We start from the raw sequence: 13021 nt of genomic DNA on the forward strand, positions 1-13021 counted from the left end.
TATACGAAGTTAATTACGTCTGACGCGATAAATAGAAGTACGAGGAAGTAAAGTTTTTAAGGGGTTTGGGTCGAATACGACATCTTGTATATATATATATTATATATATATATATATATATATATATCTAAATTTTCCAGTAACCTTTCAAGTCTGATGATTATGATAAACGTTGTTTTAATTACTGTATGTTTATCCGTTTTTAAAAAAGAGAGAAAGAAATACATTTTAAGAAAAGAAAGAAATATAATTATTTAATGTACATTATTAAATGTACATTAAATGTTTAAGAGGGATTTTAAGATCAATTATCTTTTATTAGTTTTCTTATCTATTATTAGTTACTTCCTTAAATAAAAATGATAAAGATATATTCAACAGAGTTGAATAAGAAAAATTAGATTCTAGTATATCTTCTTAAGATATTTTCTTTTCCTCAATTTATCTAGTAACTTTATTTAGCCAGCATAGATATGAAAGTCGTCACAATGTATCTACATCAAACTACGCGATTATATCATGATCTCTTTTATATAATGCGGATTAGACTGGGGATCTCCATTGGGACATATGCGTAGCTCGCATAATGAGTCAACGACATCTTGCCAAATGATTCGAGGTATGATACACCGGTACTAAAGAAGGGATGCACATAGATGGACGGTAACGGATGAGTGAGGATTGAGAAAAAAAAGAGAGAGAGACTTAAAGAAAAGATAATTGATAGAAAGAAGAAGAGAGAAGGATTCTGACAAATTGGAAGGCTGTTAAAGCAAAGGCATGGAGGCGTCGCTCGTTGGAACTGAAGAAGAGAGGAAGATTTCTATACATTGAACGAGAGAGGAAAGGGGAATTCAGGAGAGAAAGAGAGAACAAATCGGAAAAAGACAAGCTGCGCGACTCTCGTGTCACGATGGGCCTCGTAGCAGCATTTTTAGAGCCGAAATAAAGTGGAAGAACGAACGTACACCGTCTCTTGAATATCCGCTGGGCGCGCGTCGGAAGACGTAGGTGGTCTCTCTTCTTAGCGTACCTCTCTTTCCGTCTCTCTCTTCTTCTCTCACTGTTGCGTCGTTCTCATTCTCGTTCATTTCTTCGCTCGTTCATTCCGTACTCGTTCGTCTGTATCTCGCGCGGCTGATCTACCGAGCGAGTTGAGCGAGAGCGCAAATGCTAGCAGATTATAGGTGTAGAACTCTAAATGTACCATAGTAGCACAAAAGTCCGCCATATTTGATCTAATAACTATCATATTTAAGAATTATTACTCTAAAATTACTACTCTAAAATTATTACTCCACTTTAGAATGGAATCTAATTCTAAAGAGTAATCATTAAGTCAATTATTGAAAAAGAATGGCTCAATTGTTGATTTTTAAGAGTTAGATTCTATTCCAAAGATTTCAGAGAGTAAGTTTACTTATTTATTTATTCGTTTATTTACTAAGCTTACTTATTATAATATTTATCGTTTATTTATTGGGCGATAGATTATTAAGTAAAAAAATCACAATCGAAATAGTCAATATGAAAATTGTCGGCATTCGGTTTAAATGAAAGGATTGTATTGGGTTGTTCGGAAAGTTCGTGCCGCAAAAGATTTAAATTTAATAAACGTATACTAAAATTTAAATCTTTTGCGCGACACGATTTTCCGGACAATCCAATATTATTCTAGAGTTCTAGTTAGGTGAACGCATTAGACGATATGCCCCTCGTCGCACATGGACTATTCGAGACGCGGAATTACGAAACGTGACTTCCTCGCTCACGAAGATCATCCGGACATCCTAATTCTCTCCGAGGTTCTCTCACCGCTGATCGATCGCCGCGTGTATGTGACGATTTGCAATTCAACTCGTCAACATCGGCGCGATGGCTAACCGTTTAATGACGTGATTGTGATCGGAATGATTGAGTAATCAAGATGTTCTAAGAGAAATTCCAGATAATTAACAAGAACATAATTTATTTAATTACGAGAGAAAGAGGGGGAGAGAGAGAGAGAGAAAATCAATTGTAACTTAATTTTTTAAATTACTTGCCATGAAAGAAATAATTGATTCTTTAATTTTTATGTCACGTTCAATTCGAAATTCTTCATTTATATATTTCTTTATTTATTGATTGTAGTTATTTTTAAACGTTTCGCAATGTATTATCGTTGGACTCACGAAATATAATAATAGTCAAAGTTGATCGAGCGATACAATCGGAATAGACTGACTATTTCAAGCGGATATTTCGTTAAATCCTAAGAATCATAGAGCAAAGATGGAGGCGAGATACGAAGCGGCCTCGCCTGACGCTACGTACAAAATGCAAACCGCTCGGGATAAAGATGGAATCTGGATAACGGTATCAAAATCTGGAATACTTCCTCGATGCGCGAGCACGATGGGAAACACGAGCAATGTTACGGTGAGCGTAACGTCGCCCGTTCGCGTTTACGTGTCCATGCCGATCTTGATGAAACCAGTGATGATCTTGCTGCTCTCCGAGAGAAAGAGAAAGAGCAAAGATCCTGGAAGCTGTGCACACACGAAATCTCTGTGTTGCCGCTCGTGAGAGTCGGGCATTAGCAGGAACCGACACCGCGGGTGGGTTTCGGTGAATGATAACCGCGGAACGGTAACGATATTATATCGTTGTGAAATCAGGCTCCTTAATCTCGTTTGCGTATGTGCGTGCTGTGCGTTATGCATGCGCACGCGTGCGGAAGACGAAATCGTAATCTTAATCGTCTTCGTGACGGGCAACAGGTTCTCTTAAGCTCACGATTCAATTCGTCCATCTCTTTGGATATACAAGGGGTCGAACTTCTTATATATGAGGACCGTACGGAAAGAACAGGCTGGTTACGTCATTCACCTATCTCCTTCTTCTGGCAACCTGAGCTATTGATTTATCGTCGCGAGAAACGATTTCTTTTATTGTAGGGAAGATGAGCGAGCGCGCGAGTCGCTCTCTGATTAGAGGTATGCATTGTGCATCGATCGACAGTTAATAGACAGAAGAAGAGAAAGACAGAACGGTGTCGCCTTACGCAAGCTAGATTGGAAGTCACGGGAGATAAGCTGGGCAGCCGACGTCGGCAGCCCAACCGATCAGGGTCGACAGATCCCTGAAGATTCAGACTTGGGAGACGAGAAAAAGGAGATTGGACCTCGGCTCTCGCGCGGTGTCTCTTTTAGCTCGTTAACTACTGACGCGATCGTTTGAACCGAAACACTATATGTCAAGACGTAATTTCAGTATTTCTTCAATATACAGACTGTCAATCTTGTAAGCTACTTGAGTTCTCGGATATAAGTTGTCTGAGTTTAATTGCGAAAGATTCGATACCCAAGTAAAAAAATTAATCAGAAATTGACTGATTAAATTCTGGCAGTAAATTTAATCAATTTCTAATCAGATTTTCCCAGAAAATTTCTGATAAAATAAAATTTTTTAAAATGATATAAAATCTTTTTTTAATTTATTATCTTTTATTAAGAGTATCTAAACCTGAAACAACTTTTATTAATTGTAATTTTTTATTATTAATATACTTTAATTTTTTTCTTACTTATTGCGTTTTGAATTTGAAACCTCACATTGATTACGTAATATGCAACAATAAATTAACTTTCTTAAAGGAAAATTAAAAAAACTTAACGTATAATTAATTTCCTTTTTTTTCGAATTTACGATTAATTTTCCGCAATTGATAAAAGATTTATTACGAATATTTATACTCGGCTTTAAGACTTACTTAATTTTGTCGAATGCTTGCGTCTTTCATCGATTATGTCGATTTCGCTGTCATAGACGATGCGAACACTTTGAGAGAAATCTAACTAATTACCACACCGCCGTCTATCTAATCGAAGTTAAACCATTCAATATTAGATTTGCATCCGTAACACAGTTTCTACTCACTTTCAGCAAATGTGACATAGGTATACCACGATGAATCAGCTTACTTCGATGATATCGCGAAACAAATTTGTGTTAAAACGAGCTCCAAACCGACTTGAAAACATGTGCATGAGGGAAAGTACAGCGTACCGTCGGATACCACTTCAGTCGAGAACATTTTATAAATGGGGACTTCTTTTGCCGATTGATAAGATCAGATTCTTCTCTCGTTTGAATAATATGAAAAATCGAGATGGATAGATAAATGGAAGAAATAAGAGGAACCATGCTGGATACGTCCTGGGTAGATTCGGGAAAAGGGAAGGGATGGGGAGCACAGAGGACTAAAAGGGACGAAGAAGGGGAGGGGGTGAAGGAGGGAGGAAGGCAGAAGGGCCGAAGACGCACTATCGGTGGAGTGAGTTAGAGCCGGCGGGCAACGCTATGCATACCGTCACACCCTGCGACACGCTCCAAATTTGAAATTTAAATTCGGGTACCTCTCGCGGGACCACGTTGTACACCGGTTACACACGCACACATGTACGTGCACGCACACTTACGATGAGAAAGATCTATGCATGTTGCGAGCGTACATACAGGACGTCTCCAAAATAGACGCTCTCTATGAAAATTTCGTATAATTAAAAGTTAGCATTGAAAAGTAAGAGGTTTCCATCAAACGAAAGCAATTACTTATAAATATGTAGATGGTAAAATTTCACCTCTCACTTCATGGTCTCAAGAGTATTTCTGTAGTAATAGAATTTTTATTAAAAAAAGTTGTTGCTCCTCAAGGTACATTTGATCATATTAAAGAATATAAAAATATACCGTGTCGTCGTACAAGATTTTCCTAGAGAGAGAAGATCGTGTTGAAACGCGTTATGTAGAATGTAATTGTCAAATTATTGCCCCTTTTGGGACACCCTGTGGAACACGGACGATGAATCAGAATGTTTGCGAGAACATGGAGCAAAAGGAAGAAGGATGTATCGTCGTTTTCACCGACCTGCCCGTTAAGTCGTTTCCGCTCGTCGGTAAACACACGCGGGAATAGTAATTCGAGACAGGGGCTCTGCGCTGTGTCCTTTCACCTCCCGTCAACCCTCCGTCTGCCTTTCCTCCCACAACTAGTGAAGTTGTCTCGAGTCGTGTATGATTGTCTTGTCTGCTTGTCGCTGTCGATCCACAATCGCGTCGAATTCGGGAAGGGAATGCTCTTTCAAGATGAGCTTGTTTTCTCGGATGTCAGCCGCAAATCGGAGCTTGCTCTTTCACCTTGCATCTCATGCATTGTGGTAGCTACTGTCAGATCTCATCTTGCTCTTGAAAAGAGTAACTATATATCGCAGGAAAGTCTCCGGAACCAATCAAATATGTCTAGGAAAATTTTTGTATTCTTCAATTTTAATAATTTCAATTTCAACGTTTACTAGAAACGTGATAATTTTGATAATTTTCTTGAACGACATATGTTTTTAAAATTTTTTACTATAATGGAAATCATTTTCCTAAAGATAATTGCGCGATTTCTATTCTTAACTCTTTGCATAAAAATATATTATTACTACTTGAAAAAAAGATTAATTGAAAAATTAAATAGTTTCTATAGATACGTCTGTGTCTTATGATATATTTTACTTACATTTTAGTAACACGGGATTCAATTAGAGTATATTTTTAAAAGTTAGAATAAATAATATATTATAGAATCTGAAAGAAACGGTACTTTCGTCTAGGAAAATTATATATATTCTTAAACTTTAATAATTTCAACGTCTACTGGAAGCATGTTATTCATTGATCACTTTCTTAAGCGCTACACGTTTCTAAACTTTTTTATTATTATGGAAAGTTATCCGATATACGATAAAATATACTTGAACGTTCGCGTTACTTACGTCCAACTACCGCAGAACATTCTGCAAAATAACGGTTACATCGCGCTGGCATTGCCCGCGAGATGATCGGCGTCGCGACATCGTATTTTCTTCCTGTTCGTTTGCCCGCAAGCTTTTACCGAACGTACGTAATCGCATTTTCCTCGGTTATGATCCAAGTCACGAGAGAGAAAGAGGGAGCACATCCATAATTTTTTTTTGTTCCCCTCTCTTATTCCCGCCGCTCCTCTTCTCGACATTCCACGACGACACACGCCGCGAGTGGCTCGCGTCATGTGACACGTGTCCAACAGGCGAAGGCGCATAATGCACGTGTCGCACGCACGATACGTAACGGCTGCAGTGCTGCACCGGCATGTGACGATCGCCGCCGCCGCCGCCGCCGCCGCCGCCGCCGCGTCATCTCGTATATCGGCGGGCAGTACTTTCTCTTTTCGCGTCGATGATCGCGTAGATGCGGTCGACCAGCATCGAATCTTCAAACCACACCGTTATCTTTCCCTGATGCCACGCACTTGTGGCGAGGTAATCCCGAGGTACAACATTAGTCGATCGAAGTTCTGAAATTTATACTAGCTCTAAAATGAACCCTCGAAGGATAAGTGTCAAACTACATAAATCAAAAATTAAAAAGCAAGTGTCGTAGCAAAAATGAAGTCGCGGTAAAAATATGACACAAGTATGATCGGTACACGGAAAGAAAGACTAACAGTTTTGCAGTATTTAGAAGTTTAGCTGGAAAATAAATATGTAAGATGCTCCAGATGATTGCTAGAATATTAAATCTTTTATAGAATTGCTCATCGTGTTTGAGTCCTACAAAATTATTTTGATGTACAACAAAATTATTTTCAGATCTGGATCTAGCACAATTTTTAAATACTTCAGCAAAATCATTTTTTCAGGTCTGCATCCAGTAAAATTTTTTAATACTTCAACAAAACCATTTTTTTTCTGTGTAGAGATAGAACGTTCTAAATCCTTCTATGCTTTATATATTTGTTTGATAAAAATTTGATTGATTTTGTCCTTTCTCCTCTCTCTCTCTTTTTCTCTCCTAAAGAAAATTTGTATTCAATTTTTAGTAACATAAAATTGACTTCAAATCGACCGTTACAATCGATCGTGGATAAAAGGAAATGCAACCTTTATAGCCTTTTAAACGAGGAAAATGGCCAGCGCTTGCGGTCCCTTTAATAGCCGCTATAGTGATACGGTTGAATAGTTACTAAAACGTCATGACAGTTGATTGAAATTGTTGCCAGAGTCATGCTCGTCGAAATTATTACGGAGTACTTCAGTACATCTCTTTCCGTGGTCATCTGTGTTAGTAACTATAGTTATCTTATCCCGGAATTACCCTACACAGCTGGTGGTGCAGCGATATAGCTATATGTATATAGATTGGCTAAGAGTAAACTCGATAGTTTCTATACAGAGACCTTTTTCTTACGTGGCTCAAGTTCATTCGTGTCACTACGTAGTCAGATCGATCCGAGAGGTTTGTCATCCCATAATTCATTTCTTCGTAACTTCTACGTTCGGCCTTCAAGAAATAGATATCTTCTTCGACGTAACACGTGACGAGAAGATGGAAACGGCGCTGTCTAAAATGCAAATTTGAAGAAACATTATTATAACGTCGTGGATTGAGTCGGTTATTCGTTGAGTAAATCTCAGTGATAGAGAATAATCCTGAGGTCAATCTGCCAAGCTTTCTGCGAAGTTTATTAGGAGCGATAAAGGCGATATGGAAGGAGCAACTCTCTCTCGGATCTTACTCCGTGAATTCGGTTGTGCGAAGACGCGTGCCTATATATTTGAAGTTCTTCACGAGAGCACTTGAATTAGATCGGCACGTTGCAGTGCAAACTCCACTCTTGTGAGATACTCTTCACAATGATATGGCTTAGAGGGTAACTGATCCCTCGGCTTAAAATGGAATATCCCTTTTGCGATATTAATACTCGCCGTTATCAAACTCTCGCGCATTCTAAAATATAGATACACGTATCCCATGAAGCGTCCGTGCAATACATCCTTTTATTTAGATAGAAAATAAAAATTGTTACAGCAACAGAGAGAAAGTTTTATTTTTTGCAATTTAGGTTGGAATCGCCTAAAAATTTGTTTAGGTCTCTGTTGGACCAGAACTTCGTCCCAGATTAATCCCAAAGTTACATTCGGCACAATTTTTTTTTCTTTTTTTGTTTTGAGCACGCGATCTGTCGCTCACACTCTGCTCCACATCGATCTGGATGCAGCGAGATAATTGCAGTTCGCGCGAGTGCCTCTGTCGATTCAGTCGGTGGCGGGATGGGAGGTCGATGGGCGAGGAAATGGAAGGAAAAGGGTCCAAAAAAATGGTATAAACAAAAATGGATTTTACAGCATATAGTTTTCACCTTTGAGATTCTATGCTGTCGGAGATGAATGGATGAGTGTGTCGCATTCGCGTCGCGCTTTGGTCTAGAAATTCAAAGACCCGATATCCAAATAGGAACTCTAAAGACAATCATTATTAGAAACCAGTGATACAGTCAATCTAATTTAATATAGGTTTAGACGAATATCGCGAAATGAAGGAAAATTAGAAGGAGAATTAAATGACTGATGATGATGATGATGATGATGATAAAAATAAAAGGGGAGGAAGGAAGGCACGAAAAGAAAGGAATGATGAAAAGGAGATACAGGAAGGAAGGACGGACGTGCTGTCAAGGCTGAAAAGAGAAAAGGTGCTGGAGATACAAAGAACGCGAGGCGAAAAGAAGAGAGGAATGTGCTGGGCGCGTGGATGAGAGGCGAAGAGAGGAAGAACGGATCGACAAAAGGGAGAGAGGAGAATTGAGGGTTGGTGGCGGCCCAGACCCGGTCGATACGACCACTACCACCAACATCACCACCGCCACCTCTATACGACGAGTATGAGGCAGGACAGAGCGCGGAACTTGGTTCTTGCACGAATGCACCGATATAGCGGGTTTTTTCGTTTTTTTCCAACCTTACATATCTTTCTTTCTCTCTCTTTCTTTTCCGTCTTCCTTTCATCTCTCGATATTTTTTCACCCTCCCCCCCCCCCCGCGTTTTCAACGATCCGCCATTTTCAGAGAGAACGTGCTCCTATAGTTCCATCTCTCTTTGGTGGGTAGATTTCCTCACGATGCAAGATAAATTCAGTCAAATCTGACTATTGTTTGAATTTCGTATCGCCTTCTGTAATTGTACAAAGAAAGAACGATTTTGCTGACGTATTGAAAAATTTAGATAGATGCAGATCTGAAAATAATTTTTGTTGAATTATTAAAATAATTATATAGGAAACTCAAACATAAGGATGAGCAAGGCTGTAAAAAATTTTGATTTTCTAATTAGTTTGTGAGACTCTTACGTAATTATAGGCTAACAAAGTTATTTTCAGATCTACATGTAACTAAATTTTTAGATATTTCAGCAAAACTGTTTTTCTTTATAACATTGGCGTGTAATTATTCTGATAAATGTGTTAATTGTACGAAATAAGATAATTGAAGGAATTGCATAATGGGAGTTGATGAAAATATAAAAAGAGAATTTGGGAGTTCTTTAAAATTATTTTTCTCTGCTTTTTATAAGATACATTTTGTATCTTATAATTTAGAAAAAAAATGAACAATATTTATTATGATTATTATAATGTTCAAACTACTAACATCACATTTTCTTTGTGTTTGCAGTTGTTCTCTTGGACACGACGACGGAGGAGAAACTCGATTGGACGAGATATCCTTTCGGGCCTCAAGCTAACACTCCTGGTGTAAGTAGATTAAAATTTCCATCGCATGTTATAGAAGACATCAAACTTCTTAAAATTTTAGCGAAAATGTTTTTTTTCTCTCTTCGATACGAAGGAAAATTATTCATTCCGATAGCTTGACTTTTTAAACGATACAAGCATCGAGAATCCGAAAGTAAGATTCGCCCTTCCTCGATGTGGGGGAAGAACGAAACAATTTCTTAAATATCGCGAATTTCCACGGAAATATTCGACGTGCCAACAGCAACACGGGGAAATTCCCGCCGACGTAGGAATTCCGCTCGCTTGCTCGCGCGCACGCTCGGCATCCTTTTCTGCGTGGCCAAAGGGAAATATTAAAAATGTCTCAAACATAAATTAATACTCTCTCGCGAGGTCATTGCACGCGCATTCAGGAGCGCTCTCTCTCTCTCTCTCTCTCTCTCTCTCTCTTCTCTCTTCCGATGATTGTAACAAAGGAATGCCTAGATGGAAAAAAATTCCAGGATCTCCCGACATTTTCTTCTCTCTCTGTATTTTTTTTTTTATTCTTCTCTCGCGGAGTGGAGAAATCTTTTGGAACTCGACTGGCCGGGTTCCGGTGGGTACCAGAAGCACTTTATAGTCTCGGTACGCACGCGGCACATACGTGGGCTCCCGCTGGCCGATGCGCTCTCTCGGCGCCATGTTTGTTTTTCAGTTGTTAAGCGCGCAGCGGGCCGCCAGACAGGTTTAAATCAGCCTCCACCTCTCTCCGTTTCTCCTCTTCTTCTTCCTCTTTCTCTTCCTTTGCCGATTCTCTCCTGCAGCATCACTCCCGCTTCCTCCCCGTCCTCCTTCGCGCTCCACAGTTGGACCGTATGCATCGCTCTCGGTTCGTGAGTCAGTCCAACCGGGTAACAAATTGCTTTTTGTTTGAACGGACAAATTAGTGATACAACCGCGCCGGCAGAGGTGCCGGCCGAAAAGACGGGCCGGAGAAGGGAAAAGGAGGAACACGCGGTGTTTATTTAAACATCGTAGGCACCGAGAATGCAGTTTCGCGCACGGGGGACATCCTCTTTCGTGACCCTACGTGAGTGTCGGCCACGGATATCTCGCGTTCGAGCCTTCGGCTCGATCATGACGATAAACTGGCGGCTTTGATTTTTTTCGCGACTCGACAAACTCATCGGAGTTATTTCCAAGCTTTATTGTAATTTTTATTCTATTTTTATTATATCCCTCCATTATTTATCTCTATGCTTATCTTTTGATACTTTCATAACATTTATGCAGGATGTCATTGTTTAACGGAGAAGGCCATTTGTTCTGTAAACGGATAATTAATAACTCTTTGCTCGTCGTCGAGATCCCACGAGCTTCTTGCCTCTTTCCGTAAACTTTTTATTCTTTATTTATTTTATTCAATTGTCAAAAATCCTTTTTTTACCCTCGATCGAATGTGTGATACACGCGTGCTCGTTCTTCTTTTTTCACTTCTTTCTCTCGCAACGTCGATTGTTAGTATCGCAGCGCTAATCGGCCAGCGTAACACTCTATTTGAAAAGATTCTTTGAGACTGCTGTTGATTTTTCTGGGTGCTAAACGTTCGCCCCTCCCCCCTCCCGCGCGAACGAAACAGGCCGAAGAGGGATGGCTACGCCGGCGGACCACGCACGGGTGTCTGATCTTCTTTTTTTTGAGAATGACCCGAAAAAGAAACGCTCTCACACGCTTCGTTCTTCGTGAACCACTCGAGTTCACTTTGCACCTCCCATTCCATCTCACCCATCGGAAGTGCTACGTCGAAATACACGTTTCTCTCTCCCTTCTCTGTCTGTCTTTTTTTCTCTTCCGTGAACTCTTAAGCGCACGTGCTCCTCGTAAAAACGACCGCGATATTAGTTACACCTACGAGCCTTTAAAGTTCCTCCCAAAGGTTCGCATTCTTGGCGCTAAGTATTGGTGTCCGTATACGATTCTCGTCGATTCTGTCTATTGACACTCCGAACGTCTTCCTCACACTGGACAAATAAAACCCAAGCGTGGACGATCGTTTAACTTTAAAATATGCGTTAATAATATGAAGCCGTGGTCCCAAATCGATTTTTCAAACATTCCGTCTTTCGAATACTGATGCTTATCGGCAATCTTTCGTATTCAATCCTGACAAGTCGCCCGCTCGGAATTCCACGTCTTGCACGTTCCGCAGATCGATCGGATGAACGACAAGATTTGTCCATTGATGCCTGACGATCGTAGATGACGAGAGACGATGTTCCATTTCCCGGGTCGAGGAATTCACGTTTCACGAGGTTCCCTTCACTATACGAGGAATGCGTACGTCAACGTACGCGCGAACTAAAGTGGGGAATCCTCTTAGATTAGTCCAGAGCCTGATCCGCTTCCTCAAGCGATTCTCTCCAAAGGAAGTTGCGTCCTGAGAAAGCAAGATTGATAAAAACGAGAATGTTCTCACGACTCGCTCTAATCAGTTTACTCGGACAGGAATTAGCGCGCCTCTCACACGCATCATTATTTTCGATCATGCGTGACAGGAAATTTATTTCCGAGGATGAATATTTTTCCTGAGAGGATCCGGATCCAATTAAGCGCACACCACACACATTAAGTGTCCAACCCCGCCGTGGATCAATAAATAGAAAGACAATATTCTTGTGCGATGACAAGCGAGGAAGAGTGCGAAATTATTTCTAATTGAATACACTTTAATAAAGGTATTCATTATTTAAGAGACATCTAGATTCTTCATAACTCTTAATTAAGCGCAGAGATCAAAGGATTATATACTTATATTTTAAATGCATGTAGGAAAAAGCGATCGAGACTTTGTGGATGCTCTTTTATCATTTTAATCACTCTTCTCCAGTCGGCATTAATATCCCGAATACGATAAATATGCGCCCTTTTAACTGATAGGGTAGTTATTAATATACAAGTAAACGAAATTAGCTCAGAGTATTTGAGCAAGTCGACAGAGGGAGGACAAGGCTCGGAGCGAAAAGATGCTTTGATGCTGACGGCGAGGGTCAAAACTCACATAAAGGACCAAAGATATACGCTCATGTTCTATCGTATTATATATTCTATCTCGGTCCCCCTCTCAACCATGATGACTTCCGACGAAAGATGCGGGGAACATACCGCTGGAACTAATTAAGCGTCCTTCTCGCTGACCCCATAGCTTACTTCGCATTGATTTAAATTCTGTTCCAAGTTTTTAATTTCATTAGTTGCCAGAAAGAGAACCAGAGAGAGAAAGAGAGAAAGAGAGAGAGAAGAGAGAGAGAGAGAGAGAGAGAGAACAGAATTACAAGTATTGTATTTAGTACTTTTAACGTAACCGTAATTAAATTAATTTTTACCTTAGTAGTACTAAAAGTAATAATATAACTTAATAGTAATTTATACTATATACGTAATACGTATAAGTAAGAA

The 13021-nt window shown here is 39.8% G+C and overlaps 1 protein-coding gene across 1 annotated transcript in view; it reads left to right on the forward strand.

Annotated features, from left to right (window-relative positions):
- The first annotated feature begins 2703 nt into the window (after positions 1-2703).
- Positions 2704-13021, forward strand: part of LOC105627637 (ephrin type-A receptor 4) — a 58546-nt gene continuing 48228 nt past the window's right edge. Inside the window, exons 1-2 of the mRNA XM_012208916.1 lie at positions 2704-2723; positions 9520-9601. Of these exons, the coding sequence (XP_012064306.1) occupies positions 2704-2723; positions 9520-9601 (102 nt within the window). The remainder of the gene's footprint in view (positions 2724-9519; positions 9602-13021) is intronic.

The sequence above is a fragment of the Atta cephalotes genome, assembly GCF_000143395.1.
Source record: "Atta cephalotes unplaced genomic scaffold scaffold00009, whole genome shotgun sequence".
In the NCBI taxonomy this organism is placed as follows: Eukaryota; Metazoa; Arthropoda; class Insecta; order Hymenoptera; family Formicidae; genus Atta; species Atta cephalotes.